The sequence below is a fragment of the Malus sylvestris genome, chromosome 4 (assembly GCF_916048215.2).
Source record: "Malus sylvestris chromosome 4, drMalSylv7.2, whole genome shotgun sequence".
Classification (NCBI taxonomy): domain Eukaryota; kingdom Viridiplantae; phylum Streptophyta; class Magnoliopsida; order Rosales; family Rosaceae; genus Malus; species Malus sylvestris.
In genome coordinates, this window is record NC_062263.1 from 15,878,356 (window position 1) to 15,899,881 (window position 21,526).

Below are 21,526 nucleotides of genomic sequence, written 5' to 3' on the forward strand. Positions count from 1 at the left end.
GTTTTCTCAATTCCTTAAATGAGTCTACTGTCTTGGGTGGAAGACGACAATACCAGTTTAGAGCTCCACCAGAGAGGGTGAAGGGGAAGAGAAGACATCGCTCTTCGTCGGTGTGCATCCAATATGCCATGGTGGACTCAAAGAGGTTAAGGTATTCAATTGGGTCCTTCCTTCCAGTATAGAGTTGTAAACCAAACTTTTGTTTTGTCTTCGCTTGAAGGGGGGTGTTGATAATCCTTCTTGTGAGAGGGTCAGGCCTGGGTTGGTTCCAGTCAAGTATATTGGCCTAACGTTCGACCTTCAACTTGTTTACTTCCTCAATGAGCTGTAGGACAATGGGGTCCTGAGTGGAGTCATGTACCACTGGAATTTTCTTTCGTAAGTCTCCATGGCCTCTTGGAAGTAGAAAAGTTTGAGCAAGGGCGTGTGGTTTTTTCTTGGACTCACCGTACTGACTTATAAGACGAGTTTGTTGGAATACCTCAGAGTCCCCCGTACCTTTATGTTCCTTTGGGACCTGTCGTTCCTTCCCTAGATTGGCAGCTGGCCTGGGTCGTGGGAGGGGACCGAGTCTTTCAGAAACCCTTGGGTCATTGATCTTCGAGCATATGTGGAGGAGATTCTCTCGACGCTGCTTTAGGAAGTCTCGGCAGTCACGATAAACGGCTTTCGATCCTTCCAACCCTTCTGCAAGGAGGTGTCTTCCTCCACTTCTTCTAATTCGGGTCGAAGCTTCTAGGTTGAGAGAAGTCTCATGTTGATCAATGTTTTGATGATTAGCTCGCTCCTCATCAGGGATACCCATGTCAAAGGGAGGTGGCCCTCCGTGTTGGGGGGCACCCAGATGATGGTTGATGTCCATAGGGGCAACGAGCTCGCGTGTTTGAGTACGCCTAGTTTCGTGGAGCATCTCAAAGAGCTTCTCATACTACTTCTGGAAAACCTCATTCTTTATTGCTATCTTGTTGTTATGAGCTTCTAGCTCATCAACTTTAGCTTGAAGAGCAATCCTCTTTCCTTCTTTCTTTCGTTGCTTCGCACTAGGTGCAAGAGGGGTGTCATTCTGTGTGTTGTGGCTTCCTTCGCTCCCCATGTTGGATAGGGATGCCTGGTCAAAAGAGAGTGTACGAATGGTGGAAATTAGCTTGGCAAAGCAGAAGAAAGTGGGAATAAGTGTCATTCCCACAGATGGCGCCAAATGTTGATGCACAAAACCAGTGAAGACTTTGGTACAGTAGAAAGTGTCAAGTTTGTGACCTTCGCTAGATTGCTCCAGTCACTAGTGTGGATAAATATGTAAATGGATAGAGACAGGGAAGCAAACACAAGATGTACGTGGTTCACCCAGATTGGCTACGTCCACAGAGTAGAGAAGTTCTCATTAATTGTGAAGGGTTTACACAAGTACATAGGTTCAAGCTCTCCTTTAGTGAGTACTAGTGAATGATTTAGTACAAATGACATTCGGAAATATTGTGAGAGAATGATCTCTATTTTTAGAAGAAAGTTTCTAGTTTCATTCTGACATTAACACGTGTCGTGTTGTGATTGGTTTCTGACATCGACACGTGTCGCGCTGTGATTGGCCTCCTGGTTGGAGGGAAACTCTTCTGGGTCCTTAACGGTATAACGTTGACCGGTGCTCAATAGTTTCGGGATTGGTCAAGTATGGTACAAACAAATTGTATTGTGGACATATGACTACAAAATTATTTTCCACAATCCAATATTCAAACTTGTTTGAATATAGTATGAGATCGCGTCAAGAATCATACAAAATTAGGAAAACTAATTAAAAGGGCTTGAAAACTAAGTTTTAACGAAAATGACAAAATAAAATGTAAAGTGAATAGTACAATGATTGACTTTTTAGTGTAAAAATGTGATTTTTCGTTAAAATGAACAGTATCGAAAGCTTTTCGTTAAAATTCCCTAATTAAATTATGTTGTAAGGAGTAGGATCGGTTGAAAAGGTTGAACGGTTACATTTAGGAAGGGAACGGATAAGGGAAGAGGACAGGTTTGGGAGGGGCACAATGTGGAAGGGGTACGAGTTTGGGAGGGGCACTGTTTGGAGGAGGGTACGGGTTTGGGAAGGGGATAGGTCGGGAGGGGCAAGGGTTGGGAGAGGGACAGGTAATGTGGGAATGATTATAAATTTTACATATTACAATTGTTTAAGAATATAATAAACTTATGTATATTATAAATTTTTATGAAATATTAGAAATGTCTAGAAAAGTTGGAATTTATAGAAAGGGGTGTAATATCCACACACCCCATTTTACTTCTCACACACCCTTCTAATTTTCGGCCGTCGGATCAAATTAATTGAAGAAGATCAACGAACAAAAATTAACAAGAGGTGTGTGAGAAGTAATTTGGGATGTGGATAGCACACCCCTATAAAAATTATTTATATTTTTTTTTCAATAGAAGCCTGGGCGTCGCATTAACATTAGCAGTAGTTTTGGCGGAAGAATGAGGGTAGCATACTTAACATGCGTGCGGCGAACCTTTTTGTTCATTCAATATTGACTCACAAAATACGATCCCGCATCTGTGAAGTAGAAGCTGATGACAGATCTCTTGGTAAATGTGTTTTTTTTTTTTTAATTTAATATTTTTTAATCATTTTTATTATTCTAAATAGTTACTTAATGTATTTTTATACCTAACACTTGTTTTTTGTCTATTTGAGATCGATTTTGAGACCTATGTAGAAGACTCGGTACGACGGCATACACGACCCTACGGTGTAATGATCGGTTCGGGAATGGAAGTACAAGTTGCGCAACCATTACATAACTTTTGAAAGTAATGAGGAAGCTCTGATGAATGGCACTGACTCTGCTGTTATTTTCAGAATTTACAAAATTCTAGAAATCGACGTCTTCCAACGTAAAGCAATTGAACAAGTAAAGCAGTTTCCTATCCAGAATAAATTTTACTTTATTTTCAATATAATTGTACGAACATTATGGTTTTATTAATGAAATAAAATTGTTTAACATTATGATTTTAATATATTAAAGTTTAGTTAATTAAATTTATACATATTTTAAATTTTTTAATATTAAATAAATCTTGCCTGATGAGAAATGTCGTCTGATAAAGGTTTATATTTTTATTTTCTTTAACTTATCATTCGTCGGGTTAAGATTTTATATTTAAATTTTTTTTTATTAATAAAGCTATTCGTTGGGAAATATTAAGGTTTTATTTTTTAAAATTCCAAATTTAAGTTTTGTTCGAGGAAATCTTTCATCCAGTAACCGTGATTCGTCGGGTCTCTTTGGTCAATGCAGACTTGCCCGGCAAAGTATTCGTCAATAAGTTCGTCGGGAAAAGTTAAATTGCCGAACGGATTCTGCTGTTCGTCGAATAAAATGTCTAATGACAGATTTTGCACGACTTTTACGCGACAGATCTCCATCTTCTGAAATGTTAGAAGATGAACTTCTAACACACCCTCTGGAATGTCCACCTGAACACACAATTCGCGATGTGTTGGCCGACACATGGAAGGTGACTAAGCCATAAAGTGTAGTGATGTGGAAAATGTGAATAAATTAAAACCTAAAAGTGACTAATTTAGAGTGCGTATGTGAGCGGGGATTGAACCTATATCACACAAGTGATGTCAAAGCATAAGTGAGTCAAGATGTAGGGTACGACAACAAAGTATCACATCATTAAATCTCAAACCATTATCATAAGAATTCAATGCTCATTAATTTACGTAGGCACACAAGTCCATTGCAGGGATATTCAAACAATGGAACATGTTGGGTGTAGGTATTACATTACAGTACTACATCACGTGAGATGCACTACTCGCATCACATATGAGTCCAAAACATCACACAAAATGACAGGCTGGCACCTAACTCTGGATCCAAAGCGAATGTAAATGGTGCATGTGAACTACACATGAAGCTAGTCCTTGGCCCAGGACAATACAAATAACTAAGAGACACAGTTGATAGGAGCATATTTATGCAACTTAGTTAGCTTGTTTTCTTGCATTTTCATAGTTTGTTTGTGTTTATTATAGTGTTCTAAGCTATTTTCGTGTGTTTGTAGGTCCATATGACAAAGTTGGCAAGAAAGTGCAATTTGGAGCATTTTGAGGCAGTTTTGGGCACCAAATGGATAGCTTATGAATGGAGCAAGATGGATGGACGAATTTGAAGTTCAAGAGGCTAGGAATGAGCTAAAAAGAGTGACGAAATAAATCCAAGTCAAGGAAGATAAGAAATCAGCTCAAAAGAAGGAACTTTATCCAAAACCTTATCCAACCTTATCTTATCCTTGCCTAACCTAACCTTATCTTATCTTATCTTATCCAAATCAATTTGTTCCTTGATTCCAGCTATTTCTAAGGGATAATTATGCATTTAAAACATATATTTCAGATTCTAGAACTCTTATCCCTTAAGTGCCGCATATATGACCTTACCTAGGTGAATTAGGACTTGTAATCCTTCTCTACAACCATGCCGTGTATCCTTATTCATTTAGGATCAGAAATTGGTGTTGGAACATCCTTTCTAGAAGGCCTTATTTCTTGCCCTACAAATCTGGCGCCCAAACCTTTCTAGAAGTTCTAAAAACATGATTCTATTCTCCCTATTTCCTTTGGATTTCTGATTTCTAGAAGACTTTTTCCTCTAAGGATTGTGTATTAACTTCCTATACAAATTAGGCCTTCAAATCCTTTTCCTTTGCTACATAGAATGCCGTGGGTTTTAACCTATAAATACTACATTCTGCCGCACATCTCATTCACCATCCTCTACCATATTTTTCTACATTCATACATCCCTTAAACACATTCATCCTTCTTGTGCCGTGAGTATTGCAAGGAAGGAGAATGAGCTACCTGGTGCCGAGCCTATGCCCAAGCCTTTGGGAGTGTTGGAGCGTTTCTAGGTGTTTTCCATCTTTTACTTTCAATGTTTAATTTAAGTTATCTTTGTTTATTTGCGAACATGAGGAACTAATTTCTTTATAGTTAGAGGTGAATTCGAAGCCATGATCATATGTTTTATATGAATTGATTTCATCCAATTATTGTTTCATGAATCGTGAATGTGGTTTGCTTATCTGTTTTATTAAGAACTTGTTCTTGTATGTTGATTAAGGTGGCCAACTTAGTTTGCATGCATGAATTTGATGCTTGAGTATAAGGAAATTTCACCTAATCGTTATGAACTTATATTCATGAGTAGTAAAAGTCGCTAGTCACGATTGTGCTAAGTAAATCCTAGGCAAGAATAACATGCTTTTCATAGTTATGAATGCCTTGTCAATGTTTATGATTTCCATTAAACTTAATGATCTTCGTTATGTGGCTCTATCATGTGTATTCCATAGTTAGGGAACGTAATAAAGAATAATTTGGTTGTGATGCGTTATCAATTCAATTCAATGAGTCTAGGGAAATCTGAGAGTTAATTCGTTCAAGACAATTAATTTGGGGCATTGTCATTCATGGTTTGTCGAAAGAATAATTGGAAATCAATTCGTATGCATATGTTTCATGTGTGGAGAGGAACCCTCTAACTAGCCTTTCACCATTCTATTTCATCAATTTCGTGTCTTCTTAAGTTTGTTTTACAAATTTCTGTTTTTAAGTTTTAATTTCTTCAAAACACAATCCCTTTTTCTTAAGTCTTGTTTTTAGAGTCAAGACCTGTTTTCTTTTAGTCTTTTGAGTCAAGTTAAGTCTTATTTTCATCCAAATCACTTGTTAGGTCTAGAATTGAGTCAATTTCATCTAGTTTTGTTGTTTTGAGTGTTTTGAGTTGGTTTTGAGTCTAGAGTCTAGTTTAGTGTTTTTGAGTCTTATGTGTGTTGATTAGCATCCCTAGTTAATCCCCGGTCTAGAACGATCCCTACTTGCTTAATACTACAATTGTCATCAATTGGGTTTAATTTGTGTGTCAAGTTAATTTTCACACCAACAGTGCAAACATGTAATAAGGAGCAGATAAAACTCAAGGATGTCATACAACAAGTTTATGCTCACAAATAATATTAAAAGCGTAAGATGTACGAAAAGTCTACTTGTAAAGCTAGACATGGCATTTCACATCACAATATATAAAAGCAGTTGTTGGGAAAATCACATATACATATACATACGTAGAAACAAAAAGACTCACATAACCAAAGCATGCTCGCCCTCAGTGAGCCTTGTCGTTTGTCGATCCAAATAAGCTTGTTCCTATACCAAGTCACGTTGACTTTAGCAAGTACTTAAACATAAATCATACCCAAAATGGACTGATTACTTATCATTTGTCCAATTGTTGCATTTTACAAAATTGCCCCTAAAACTAGAGGTAATTGCAAGGATGCCCCCAACTTCCTAGAATTACCAAACAGCCCAAAAGCTTCAACATTTTTTACAGTTTGGTCCTTGTTGTAAAAACAGTATACAGCAACAACATTCGTTTCTAAAATTTCCCACCAAACATGCATATTCTAACATTGTACAATTTCTAACACCTAACGTGATTAACGAAATATACCATTGGGGTTCTCGTCCATGGTCGCATTTGGCCGGAAAATGGCCTGCAATTCCGTGGTCCTTCGAAAATCTGAAAAAAATGAACCCGAGTTGATTTCTCAACCATTTTTCGCAGAAGAGGTATCAAAATTAAGCTTAGGACAAGAGGAACATTTTTATACCTCTTTGGGAAACAAAATTTGGTCAGATGTGATCGGAAATTGGCTTAAAAGCCACGGCCAAAATCGAGTTTTGCATGAACTTGATGGATTTAAGCATGCAAGCTTGAATCTGTGGTCAATGGGTTGTGGGAAATCTTCCTACACGCTCAACCTCGGTTTTGCTCGGGAATTCTACAAACTTGCCGGAAAAATGGTAGGTTAGATATTCTTCCCTCAAACGCACTGAAACATACATGCATGCTAGTAAAACATACTGAAAACTTGAGAGAGTGCTTAATGGTGGAAATCCCGAGCTTACCATGGTCGGAAGAGTGATTATTCTATAGGCGATCGTCGAGATACACAACGAGGTTTTCATTTTTCTCTAGGTTTCTCACGGCCAAACAGTGGGTAACAAGTCCCAGAGGCTTTAGGCGATTTTTGGTTGAGTTTGGGAAGTTTTGGAGATGGTATGATGGCTGCATGGGTCGCGCCGAGAGGAAGAGATAAGTTTCAGAGAGAGAGAGAGCTACGAGTGTGGTAAATTCAGATGTGAGGTAAATGAGTGAAAAGAGAGAGGGAGCGACGTGAGGGAGTATGGGAAATGGCTTGTGCGTGTCAGATAGAGAAAAGGAGAGATGTGAGGGAATGCGGTAGATTGAGATGTGAGGGAAATGAGTGAAAAGAGAGAGGGAGTGACGTGAGGGAGTATGGGAAATGGCTTGTGTGTGTCAGATAGAGAGAAGGAGAGATGTGTGGGAAATGAGAGAGAGAGAGAAAAACCGGCTGTAAATGGGAGAGACAGGGGGAGGCAGATTGTCTGCTCTTTCATTATCATCTCCTTCCCATCTCCTTTTATATTGTGTGATTACAGTTAAGTTACGTTAATATTTTATATTGATTTTTTTATAAAGATAATAAGACATATTAACGTGGTTTAACCGTAACAATATAAATAAGAAAAGATGGGAATGACATGGTAAAATGAGGGTTGACAATTTGCCTTCGAGAAAGGGGAGTATGTAAAAGTGAAAACAAAGTGAGAATTGATTTAATAATGAAAAGTAATGATAGTGTCTGATGGAGAAAAACGGGTTGTCCAAAATCCAAATAAACCATTATTCTAAAGATCAACTTGCACACACCAACCAAAGTGGTCAGTCAGTACATGCAATCAAAAAACTCTGCACGAAGGAAGATTTCAATGTCCCAAAGGACAAGGATTGTCTGCCTTCCCTTTTTCCATGTCCTTCCATGCTCTATTGTTTTGTGTGGTCAAGTTAAGCCATGTTAACATTTTATATTATTTTTTTATAAAGATAATACGACAAAAATAAATAATAATATAAAATGTTGATATGACTTAACCGTAAACACACAAACAGGAGGGCATGGAAAAAGGGAGGGCAAACAATCATTGTCCGTCCCAAAAGACCCATGCAGTGGTGCACGCTACACAAGGAGAAATTTCAAGTTTTAAATTTATCATGGGTATTTTTAGATAATTTCGATCGTAATTTGTTCGTTATAATTTCGAATTGAATTCCGTCAGCGGTCATGTATTTGTGAAAATAAGTATTATCCGAAAATAGTAAAATATGATTGAAAAAGTGTAGGGAAAATTGAGATTCCCATGAAAGGTCTACGTGGTATCACATAGGTATTTTGATAATTTCACAACTATTAAAAATAAAATATGATAAATTTCAGGACGGATGTCACAACTTCTGCTTTAGTGGACGCATGTTTTTCATCTGGCAAGTGCTTTATTTTTTGTAGTGTGAGAACTTGCTTTAGTCCGATAATTAGTTTGTCGCATTTAATCAGATACACAAAAGGGCAGTTCTTCTCTAGACGTGACATCTGTTCTTTGTTAAAAACAAATAATAAGCAAATGGTCATAGAATTAATAGATAACATGTCAATAACAAAACATATATATCAATGTGTTATTAATACAAAATCCATCGTCTAACAAACGACACTCGTTCTGCGAGAAAAATTCCTACACAAAAAGGGCACGTATCTCTATGAAAAGTTTATCTTTGTTTTTAAGGAAAACTAATGAAAATGGCTTGAAAACTTTGAGTTTTAATGATAAGGACAAAATAAAGGGTAAAGTGAATAGTACCAGGATTGACTTTTTAATGTAAAAATGTGGTTTTTCGTTAAAGTGAACAGTACCGGGTGCTTTTCGTTAAAGTTCCCTTGTTTTTATTCTTTGAAATGACGAAAATATAGAAGCCAATCGGACACCCAAAATTACAGCAGCAAAAACAGGATATCAAGATTGATCAGACTGAGATATATATAAGTTTGAATATCAATTTCTTACCTTATAGATACATATCTCCATTGTTTCCAACACCTGGTCAGAGCCGAGAGAACCAAGAAGCCATTTTTGTGCACTTACACCTGCACCTATATATGGATCGCCGAGTGAGAGAGTGAGTTCATCATCACCAGATATCAGTGCAGTGCGTGTGGTGGTACCGAGGAAGAACCCACTGCAGAGACCAAATTAGAGGTGCAGGTGCAAATGCAGATAAATGAAACCACCTTGCCCATAACATTTCGTTTGAATAAAATAATCTACAGCCCCTGCAAAGACAGGCACAAGTTTTCTCCATTAATGCGGTCTGTGTGAGATTGACATATATATAGAAAGAGAGGGCAATATATTAGATCTTTTTATTATATGAAAGGACAAAAATATGGCAAATTGCAGTATAAAATGGAAAATGAATATTTTTTTTAGGAAAAATTAAGTTCTCATCCTTTCTTTTGTTATTCCATTGATTAAAATCATATTCCTTTTCAATTTTTAATCAAGGTCCTTGAGTATTAATAACATCATTAATTATTTCAATAATATTTTTTTATTTCTAAATATATTCATTTAATGTTAAAAATGTTACAATTAATATATTTATATTTATAACTAAATTTTTTATCATATATATTTAGTTTTAGTTTGTACCCATTTTTAATTTGCAACCCTTTTTTAATTTGTGCCAATTTTCTTTTCAGTTTTAATTTGTAACCATATATTAATTTCTTTTTGTGCCCATATTTTTTTAAGTTTTATTTGTATTTGTACCCATATTTAAAAAAAAAAAATTATTTGTACCTATTGATGCACAAAACCGGAGGTCTTGGAACAACGTAAATCCGACCGTGAATCTGCAGGAAATGTAAATAACACAAGATGTATCGTGGTTCACCCCAAGGTTAGGGCTACGTCCACACTAATTGTATTTCTCTGAGAGTATTTGTGAGGGAGAGAGTGTGAGAGCTTTGCTCTAGATATGAGAGACCTAGGGTTTGTGAGGGTGAGGAGGCCCTTTTATAGAATAAGGGCTCCTCCCCTAATTACATATTTGCCCCTTCCTTTATTACATAATTACATTTAAGTCCCCCGAGTATTTATACGAGGTCTAAATACGAGGCCCTAAATATGGTATAAACATTAGTCCCCCAAGTCTTCAATCAAGAGAGTCTTTTGGTTGGAGACTTGAAATTCAGTCCATGTGTAGGCCAAAGTAACTAGATGCTGTCTTGAACTGATGTTCGATATGAGGCAGTGCTCAATCTAAAATGATGCTCCACTAGAAGTAGCACATGCTGCGAGGCTGCTCAGCTCATGACTTATGTTGCCTTGGTTGGCTCGGCTTGTGGCGTTGAAGGTGAGGGAGTCCCTTTTATAGAATAAGGGCTCGCTCCTCAATACATAAATGATGGGCTAGAGTTGATGCTCACGGCAGGGCGGTTGCTTAGTAGGCGGCGATGCTCTCTAATGGTGATGAGGGGCTCCTTTTTATAGAATAAGGGCTCGCTCCTCAATACATAAGTGATAGGTTAGGAGTGATGCTCGCGGCGAGGCGATTGCTCAGCTGGCGGCGTTGCTCTCTAATGAAGACGAGGGAGTCCCTTTTATAGAATAAGGGCTCGCTCCTCAATACATAAATATGGGCTAGAGTTGATGCTCGCGGCGAGGCGGTTGCTCAGTAGGCGGCGATGCTTTCTAATGATGGTGAGGGAGTCCCCTTTATAGAATAAGGGCTCGCTCCTCAATACATAAATACGGGCTAGAGTTGATGCTCTCTAATGATGGTGAGGGAGTCCCTTTTATAAAATAAGGGTTCGTTCCTCAGTACATAAATAATGGGCTAAGTCCCCCAAGTATTTTTTCATGAGGCCCAATATATGGTACATAATGTAGTCCCCCAAGTCTTCGATCAATAGAGTCTGTTGGCTGGAGACTTCAAATTGAATCCATGTATGGGCCGAAATGGCGGTTGTTCAGAGGCAGTATTTGTATACCTTGCACTGAAGCTTTGTAGGTGAAGCTTTGTAAGTGAAGCTTTGAAGCTAGAGTTCTATAAATGACGCTTTTGAAGCTAGAGCTCTGTAAATGAAGCTTTTGAAGCTGATTGACATGAGTGATGCTCATGAATGTTTATGTTGATTGACATGAGTGATGCTCATGGATGTTGTCATGAGTGATGCTAATGAATGTTAACATGAGTGATGCTCATGAATGTTGACATGAATGATGGTCATGAATGTTTATGTTTGATTGTCATGAGTGATGCTCATGAATGTTTATGTATGAATGCTCATGTATAATTTGGAGTACTGAGCGTACTTTTGATCACCTGGTTGGTGGCATGAAGGAGAGTACGGGTTGTACATATCATCACCTGGTTGGTGGCATGAATGGCTAGTTGCCAAATGATATTAGAGTACGGGTTGTACATTTCATCACCTAGTTGGTGGCATGAATGGCTAGTTGCCAAATCATATTAGACTATGGGTTGTACATTTCATCACCTGGTTGGTGGTAATAGCGGTAGGTTGCCGAATAATTTTGGAGTACTGGGTGTACTTTTGATCACCTGGTTGGTGGTAATAGCGGCAGGTTGCCGAATTATTATGGAGTATTGGGCGTATTTTTGATCACCTGGTTGGTGCTATTTTGGGTTTATGGGCCTTCGCCCTCCACACAACATTCCAGCCCATTTACTTTGGGCTTTGCCCTATTTTTTTTTGTTAATTACCCTTTGATAGGGTTTATACAGATGTATCCGAAAGATAATAAATTACATCATTCAAAACAAAGGTTTTGACAGTTGCAGATCGTTGGTGCGTACTGCACCTACTGCGTACTGGGTTGTTGCAGATCTTTTTCCATGTGCGTATTCCAGTGACTTCTTCAGAAAAGTGGGAACATCCATAATGAAAGTTTTCTTTTTCGAAAGTTGATGGCACCTTCTACTTTACTTTTACTTTTCTGCTTTCTGCAATTATCTCCAAGACTGATTGAGTAGTGGGTTGTTTCGTCATTCTCTGGTGGTGGCCTAGAGAAGTAATAATGATAAAGCAAAATAATAAAGAAAAATGAGTCTTATCTGCAATCACGGAAGAATCAATTCTCTAGCCCTTTGTGTTGTCCCCGTCGACTTTTCCAGAAAAGCTTCTTTAGTCTCTCTCCTCCTGACAGGCTAAGAAGCCTTTGTAATTGAGCAGGCAATGGGAAAAGTAGATCAGCTGCTTGATCATCGACGCCATCCTTTGGTTTGGGGTCCACTTGGCTGACAAGTTGGGAGTGCCTTGGGTCACTTTCTAGATCTCCAGACTCAAATCCCTCTCCGTTCATGTGCATACTGATCTCATCCGCCGTGAAAAGAAACAAAAGTTGAAACAAAGGCTAACGCCTCAGTCCATCATATCACCAGCACAATTCCGTCGCTGCAATTCTGAAACTGAAGGAGAAAAATGGTGGATGGCAATGATGACCCGTCGTTGAAACCGAAAAAATCAGAGAGCTTTCCGCAGCTCAAGAAATCACGAACCATCATTACCACCACCGTATCCTACGACGCGGAGCCTACAACCCCAATCTTCCCAAACCTTTCACCCATTCTCCATTTCCTAATCCCGAGGAACTCGAGAACCCATTTCAAATCCTGCATCCCAAGCTCATCTCTACCCCAGCGCCAAAATGCGTTAGTGGCTTCGAAGATCTGACCTCGTCGGGTCGAGCGAGGTCGTTGAAGCCGGAGAAGACGTTGGGAAGAATAGGGTGGCTGGCGTCGCGCTCAACGATGTACTAAGCACCGGTGTTGACATATCTGCTGCAAAGCATCGCCCGGCCTCCAAAGATCCTAACGGAGTGAAATATTCCTTCCCCATCGAACAGTGTAGGAGAGCACGTGCCTGGGGTCCACTGAGGGTTTCACTTGAGGGTTTCAATTCTTACAGCAGAGATGCTGCTGATGAAGCCTCAGCCATTTTTGCCGATCTCAGATCGCCGAGTTGAAATCAAGGACAGAACAAAGTTTATTGATAGCCGGAGGAGAAGGCGAACGGCGTGAAGATCGTTTGGCAGAGCCCGTAGAGAGCCTGGACTTTGGAGTTCTTCCTCGCCATGCTTGTATGGCTTCGAAACGTCCGCAACTACTGAAGCGCTGATGGACTTGTTGCAACTGCTGAAGCGTTGTTGGTCTCTCTCTAGGAGTCTGTGTCGGTCTCTGTTGGACTGTGGTGGTGGGGCCTAAAGGAACGGGGGCTGGTGAGTGGACTGGAATCCAGTCCAGGGCTCTCAAAGAAGAGAGGTTGTTCATGGTGAACCTCTTTTGGCCCTTTGAATTACTGAAGGAAAACCCAACAGAGGAAAAGCCTCCAACTCCAAGACTGTTCTGGGATTTTGAAGAGAGAGAGAGAAAGGTTACCGGGTTTCTAAGCTTTTTTTGTGATTTTGCAGATTCACGGCGATGGTGAAAAAATGAAAGAGAACCGACACAACTTTTCGTCTCGATTCCCACAGACGGCGCCAAATGTTGATGCATAAAATCGGAGGTCTTGGAACAACGTAAATCCGACCGTGAATCTGCAGGAAATGTAAATAACACAAGATGTATCGTGGTTCACCCCAAGGTTTGGGCTACGTCTATACTGATTGTATTTCTCTGACTATATGTATGGATTACAAGGGTGAGAGGGAGTCCCCCAGAGAAAGAGAGTGTTGTTGTGTTTGTGAGGGTATTGCCCTCTGTTGGGTTCACTGAGTCCCCTTTGTGAGGGGGGAGGAGTCCCCTTTTATAGAATAAGGGGCCCCTCCTTTTACATAATCATATGGGCTGGGTAATGAGGCCCAATGTATCAAAGTCTGAGGCCCATTATGTGTGGTACCAACATAGTCCCCTATAGAAAGAGAGTGTGAGAGCTTTGCTCTAGATATGAGAGACCTAGGGTTTGTGAGGGTGAGGAGGCCCTTTTATAGAATAAGGGCTCCTCCCCTAATTATATATTTGTCCCTTCCTTTATTACATAATTACATTTAAGTCCCCCGAGTATTTATACGAGATCTAAATACGAGGCCCTAAATATGGTATAAACAGTACCCATTTTTTATTTTGCCAAATGTACCCATGCTAATTATATGTACCCATTCATGTAATTTTTTCAAATTTTTAATCTTAAAATGTACTCATTCTTAAATATACCAATTTGTTATATGTAAAATGTACCATTTTTTTTTTATATAAAATCATTCAATTTTTTTCTAATCTATTTTTAAACTTATATGGGTACATTCTTTTTTCTTTGATTTTAAAATGTATCCATGTCAAGTTTAATTGAAGAAATTTACTAATGTTATTAAGCCTAATATCTTTTCTTTTCTTTTTTGTGATTTTGAAGAATGTACCCATGTTTTGATACAATACTTTTTTGGTTAATTTTGATGAATGTACCCATGTTTACACACACACACACACACATACACACACAATAGTATATTTATATTTTAATGTTTTTAATCCCACAAATTATGGTTTTTTATTTAAAATCTCATTTATATAAACAACTAAAATTTTTAATTTTTAATTTAAAAAATATAGTAACATACATAGAAATAAATTATTACATTAATTTCAGGAACTTCGATCAAAAATTAAAAATCAACAAGGTTTCAATCAAAGAATATTCATAGTTAGGGACCACATCCAAAATCTCCCTTTTTTTTATTGCAAACTATATTTTACGGTAATTACAGTAAGGTGACTAATTTCAACACAAACATTTTCTTTACACGCACACCATATACTTTGTTTGACTTACAAACGATATTTTACAGTAATTACAGTAAGGTAACTAATTTCAACGCAAACTTTTTCTTTACATGCACGACATGTACTTGGTTTGGCAGACAAAAGCAAAACAAGTTGTGCATGGGAGAAAAAAGAGCATGAATGATTTTTATATAATAATTTGATTCTCCTTGGTGGCCCTGGGTAAGAATTTTCAAATTTACTAGGGTTTTGGCAAACTGTACCGACTTGTATATATGTATGAGAAAAAAGAAAGAGCCAAGTACGTAAGAGACTGGAGAGGGAGAGAGACCACTGACTGACCACGTGACGCAATGGAGGGAAGCACGTGGGAATTGAAGTGTGAGCCAATAATATGAGAGTACGTACAGAGAGTCCTCATGCCCCTCCCCCCACCAAAAAGCTCGTGATGAAAGTCCACGGACCACCCTCCACTTTCCACTAATATCTGCCATTGGCATATGGCATTCCTCCACCAACGTCTCTTGCCTACTCCAAGCAACCAATTTACCGGATCATCCTGTCTCAGTTTAAATGTTTAATAATATAATATTTATGCATAAGAGCAACTTTATTCTATGTGAATTGCTCTCATTTTCTACTTAAATGCGATTAACTAATAAGCATTTGTTGGATATTTTAAAAAGTATAATATAATGTAAGATATATATATATATATATATATATATATATATATATATATATATATTGTTTGACAGATGATGGGATTGGGTCATTGACCCAACAATCACACCATTTCCACATAAACGCTGCACCTTTTCTCTGTTTTGTTGAAAAGGTAGGATGCATCCGAATGCAATTTTCTTGTGTCAGACATATCCATGAAAACATTGTTTCTAGTTGTATCTCATGGTGAGAGGGCACACCCAAAATCAAAGGATATGTCTAAAAGGTGCAATTCTCTCTATATATATTGGTAACATTAGTAGAAAAGATTCATTCAGAAATTTGTTGTTTACATAATTTCTTTGCTCTCTTTTCTTTCTTCATCACATTCATACAATTTCTTTCTAGTTATTTCTAAGGGAATATAATTCGGTTTTGCTAATCGAATATTCCATACTTTGTTGTATCCTGGAAGTGATTTGCCAAAAACCCTTTAGCAAACTCATTCGAGTGGGGGCAAATAACACTTTAAGGAAACGATTCAAGTCGTACCTCAAAGTCATTATTCGGATTATTCTCCATAATTCTACATTCACTCTAACAATCTTAAAGTGTTATTTTCGTTATGGATAACAAATCTGATAACATGGCTTTGAAGATTATCAATCAAGATGTCTACAAGTTAGACAAATTTGATGGATCAAATTTCACCCGATGGAAGGACAAGATGCGTTTCATGCTTACTGTTCTAAATGTCATATATGTGTTGGACCCGAAATTGGAGCCTATTCGTGAACCAAGTGACAAAAACTCGGACAATATAGTTGCCGATCGAAAGAAGCGTGAAGAAGATGAATTGGTATGTCGAGGACACATCTTGGGCACATTATTTGATCGTTTATATGACCTGTATGCACGCATTCAATCTCCAAAGGAAATTTGGGAAGCACTTGAACATAAGTACACAACAGAAAAAAGAGGTACCGATAAATTTTTAATGTTCAAATATTATGAATTCACTATGTTTGATAACAAACCCATCCTAGACCAAGTTCATGAATTATTGTTCTTGGTCTCAAAGCTTCGTGAACTTAAAATAGTTATTCCGGATCCTATGATAGTTGGAGCTATTATGGCTAAATTACCCCAAACATGGAATAACTATAGAAAGAAACTTCTACACATGGTGGAAGACATTAGTTTGGAGAATTTGCAAAAGGGTATTCAAATTGAAGAGGAAACTCGAAATCGTGATAAGAACTTTGCAAATCAAGATTTCTCTAAAGTTCACATTGTCGAAGGAAACAAATATAAAAAGAACTTCAAAGTCAAAACTGACAAAGGGAAGTTTAAGAAGACCAATTCCAACAACAATCAAAAGAATGCAAATGGTGTATGTTACCATTGTGGAAAGAAAGGCCATTACATTCGTGATTGTAGACACAGAAAAGCAAGTGAGGAATATGCCAATAAGACCAATAGCGCAAATATGGTGGAAAACTCTGGAATTGATAACATTATTGCAATGGTATCAATGATGCATATTGGCATGATTACCGAACTGAATATGGCAGTGGTAATAAAATCCTCAGATTGGTGGCTCGACTCAGGGGCTACTATGCATGTGTGCAATGACAAGGCACAATTCAAGACATATGAAGCATCAACGGACAATCAAGAAGTTTTAATAGGGAATCATAATTCCGCCAAAGTTCTAGGAAAAGGAACCGTTGAACTTCAATTTACTTCTGGGAAGAAATTGACGTTGCTTAATGTACTGCATGTTCCAGAAATTAGAAAGAATCTTGTGTCTACAAATTTATTATGTAAGAACGGTATAAAGACTGTTCTAGAGTCCGACAAGTTAATAATGTCGAAAAATGGGATGTTTGTTGGGAAGGGATATTCTTGTGATGGGATGTTCAAACTAAGTATCAATAATAAAGTGAATTCTTCTGTTTATATTGTTGAATCTTCCTCTCATTTATGGCATTTACGTTTAGCACATATAAATTTTAGATCTTTAAAATACATGCGCACACTTGGTTTTATTACTTGCAATGATGATTATAATGATAAATGTGAAACATGTATTCAAGCGAAAATGACTAAGAAACCTTTTCCAACTACCGAAAGAAATACAAATTTGTTAGACTTAGTACATTCTGACATATGTGAATTTAATGGTGTTTTAACAAGAGGAGGAAAAAGATATTTTATCACATTTATAGATGATTGTTCTAAATTTACTTATGTTTATTTATTGTCTAATAAAGATGAAGCTTTTGAGTGCTTTAAGCGCTATAAGGCTGAAGTTGAAAACCAAAAGGGAAGGAAAATTAAATGCCTTCGTAGTGATAGAGGTGGTGAATATTTTTCACATGAATTTGATATTTTTTGTGAAGAGCATGGTGTTGTACATCAAAGTACTGCACCCTATACACCACAACAAAATGGTTCGGCAGAAAGAAAAAATAGAATACTCACTGAAATGATTAATTCTATGATGATTAATGCTAATACTCCAAAATATTTATGGGGTGAAGCATTGTTTACTGCATGCCATATACACAATAGAATTACATCTATGAAGACACATGTGTCACCATATGAAATTTGGAAAGGAAGAAAACCAAATTTGTCATATTTGAGAGTATGGGGTTGTGTAGCTTTTTATAAAGCACTCGATCCTAAGAGATCCAAGTTGGGTCCAAGAGGAATTAAAAGCATATTATTAGGATATGCAGAAAATTCAAAGGCATATAGGTTGCTTAATTTAGACTCGAACACAATAGTTGAGTCTAGAGATGTCGAATTTATAGAAAATAAATTCTATAATGACTACTCAGTGTCTGGAAAAGAGAATGATCAAACACATTTCTCTAATCCGTCTACTAGTCAATCTCAAGGTGAGAAAAGAAAACAGTCTGAAACTGTTATTGAACCAAGGAAAAGCCAAAGGGTAAGAAAAGAAAAGACTCTAGGCTCTGATTTTATTTCATCTCAATGTATTGTATTTTTAGTCGAAGGAAATAGAACAAAGGTTCTTAAGAAAATACCCATATTGTTGAATGTTGAGGATGATCCTAAAAGTCTAAGCGAAGCATTGACTTCAAGAGATGCAGCCTTTTGGAAAGAGGCTATAGATGATGAATTTGAATCATTAATATCTAATCAAACATGGGTTTTAGTAGACTTGCCCCAAGGATCAAAAGCAATAGGTTGTAAGTGGGTATTTAGAAGAAAATACAATACAAACGGGTCTATTCACACATTTAAAGCCAGGCTAGTTGCCAATGGTTTTAAGCAGAAAAAAGGAATAGACTATTTTGATACATATGCACCAGTAGCTAGGCTCACATCAATTAGAATATTGTTTGCATTGGCATCTTTATATAATTTGCATGTGCATCAAATGGATGTGAAAACAGAATTTTTAAATGGTGATTTAGATGAAGAAGTCTATATGGAACAACCAGAAGGGTTTGTTCTCTCTGGGAATGAAAAGAAGGTTTGTAAATTAGTAAAGTCATTATATGGATTGAAGCAAGCACCAAAACAATGGCATGAAAAGTTTGATTTTGTCATTTTATCATATGGATTTAGACATAACAGTGCTGATAAAGGCATATACTCTAAATTCACAAATGATTATGGTGTTGTTATATGTTTATATGTCGACGACTTGCTAATTTTTGGTACAAACATGAAAGGTGTATCTGAAACTAAAGAGTATCTAAATTCAAAATTCAAGATGAAGGATTTGAATGAAGTAGATACTATCTTGGGAATTAAAGTAAAGAAGCATAGTGGGGGTTACGTTTTGTGTCAATCACATTATATAGAAAAATTGCTTCTTAAGTTTAAACATCTACAAATAAAAGAAGCAAATACCCCTTATGACCATAGTGAAACTTTGCTTAATGATTTTGGTAGGTCTGTTGCACAGCTTGAGTATGCTAGTGTAATCGGAAGTTTAATGTATGCCATGCATTGTACCAGGCCAGATATCGCATTTGCAGTAAGCAAACTTTCTAGATACACTAGCCATCCAGGTACTGCTCATTGGAAAGCAATAAATAGAATTTTTGGTTATCTTAAAAGAACTATTAACCTGAGTTTAACTTACTCTGAGTTTCCAGCAGTACTTGAAGGATATTCAGATGCAAGTTGGATAACAAGTGCTAATGATAATAAGTCTACATCAGGGTGGATTTTTACAATTGCCGGAGGAGCAATTTCTTGGGCTTCGAAGAAGCAAACATGTATAGCACATTCAACTATGGAATCTGAATTTATAGCATTAGCAGCAGCAGGTAAAGAAGCGGAATGGATTAGAAATTTGTTATTGGAAATAGAGTTGTGGCCACAACCAATGCCATCCTTTTCTTTATACTGTGATAGTGAGGCTACTTTGTCTAGAGCATACAATAAGGTATACAATGGAAAGTCTAGACATATTAGCTTGAGACATGAATATGTCAAGCAATTAATAACTGATGGAGTTATTAATATTGTTTATGTTAAATCAAGTAATAACTTGGCGGATCCGTTAACGAAAGCACTTTCAAGAGCTTTGGTAGTTAGTACATCTAGTGGAATGGGGCTAAAACCCTTTACTGAAAATTAGCCACCAATAATGGTAACCCGACTTTGTCTAGAACATCACTAGTTTAAAAGTTTAATGGGTAATAACAAGTTATTGTTAAGTGGTTGTGAAAGCACTGAAAATTATTATATAGCTCATTCCAGGATGATCAGTGCAAGACTGCTACGTTTAGGAGGATGAGTTTTATCTCTTAATGAGGTTATTTGTAGTTATGTCTATAGTAGCAGGGACATGGGAAGGAACCTCACCTATATGAACATAAGAAGTGGTGCCGCTTCTGCCAAGAGTTGGTTTTCTCTTGTAAATGTTTATGAAACCAAGATGAAGCACAAGGCCATAATAGTGCTTAATTGGTTCAGAAATTTCTTTAAGGAAATAAGACATAATCATGTGTGTGGTGATTCCGGTTTTAACATAAGAATAGGTGGTTTAAACTTAGGTCACCACCGCATTCGTTATAATTTTGAATCACTTACACTAATTAAAGGTTTAATTCGAAAGACACCTTTATTCTATGCATGATTATATCAGTATGTTTATGGTTAATTTAAAGAGAGAAGTATTGTAATACCATTTATTATATATTCTTAAAATAGGGAAGGATTGTTGGATATTTTAAAAAGTATAATATAATGTAAGATATATATATTGTTTGACAGATGATGGGATTGGGTCATTGACCCAACAATCACACCATTTCCACATAAACGCTGCACCTTTTCTCTGTTTTGTTGAAAAGGTAGGATGCATCCGAATGCAATTTTCTTGTGTCAGACATATCCATGAAAACATTGTTTCTAGTTGTATCTCATGGTGAGAGGGCACACCCAAAATCAAAGGATATGTCTAAAAGGTGCAATTCTCTCTATATATATTGGTAACATTAGTAGAAAAGATTCATTCAGAAATTTGTTGTTTACATAATTTCTTTGCTCTCTTTTCTTTCTTCATCACATTCATACAATTTCTTTCTAGTTATTTCTAAGGGAATATAATTCGGTTTTGCTAATCGAATATTCCATACTTTGTTGTATCTTGGAAGTGATTTGCCAAGAACCCTTTAGCAAACTCATTCGAATGGGGGCAAATAACACTTTAAGGAAACGATTCAAGTCGTACCTCAAAGTAATTATTCGGATTATTCTCCATAATTCTACATTCACTCTAACAGCATTTTCAATTGTTTTTGTTTTTGGCTCTCTTCTTGTTTAGAGCAAATTGAACAAAACATCATAAATGAATAAATAAGTACTTTTATCCACTTTAGTAACACGCTTGTTGTCACATTCTGGCCTGGGGTAGACTACTTCCTGGGCTCACTCCACCACTATAACACGATATTGTCAGATTTAGGCCCCGACCACGCCCTTACGGTTTTGTTTCTGGGAACTCACGAGTAACTTCCCAGTGGGTCACCCATCCTGGGAGTGCTCTGACCTCCTTCTCGCTTAACTTCAGAGTTCTTACGGAACCTGAAGCTAGTGAGCTCCCAAAAGGC

At 37.2% G+C, this 21,526-nt stretch overlaps 1 protein-coding gene across 1 annotated transcript in view; it reads right to left on the reverse strand.

The window, feature by feature from the left end:
- Positions 1 to 255: 255 nt before the first annotated feature.
- LOC126618408 (uncharacterized) overlaps positions 256 to 21,526 on the reverse strand; it is a 90,259-nt gene continuing 68,988 nt past the window's right edge. The window contains exon 2 of the mRNA XM_050286465.1: positions 256 to 943. Within this exon, the coding sequence (XP_050142422.1) occupies positions 287 to 910 (624 nt within the window). The 5' untranslated portion in view covers positions 911 to 943 and the 3' untranslated portion in view covers positions 256 to 286. The remainder of the gene's footprint in view (positions 944 to 21,526) is intronic.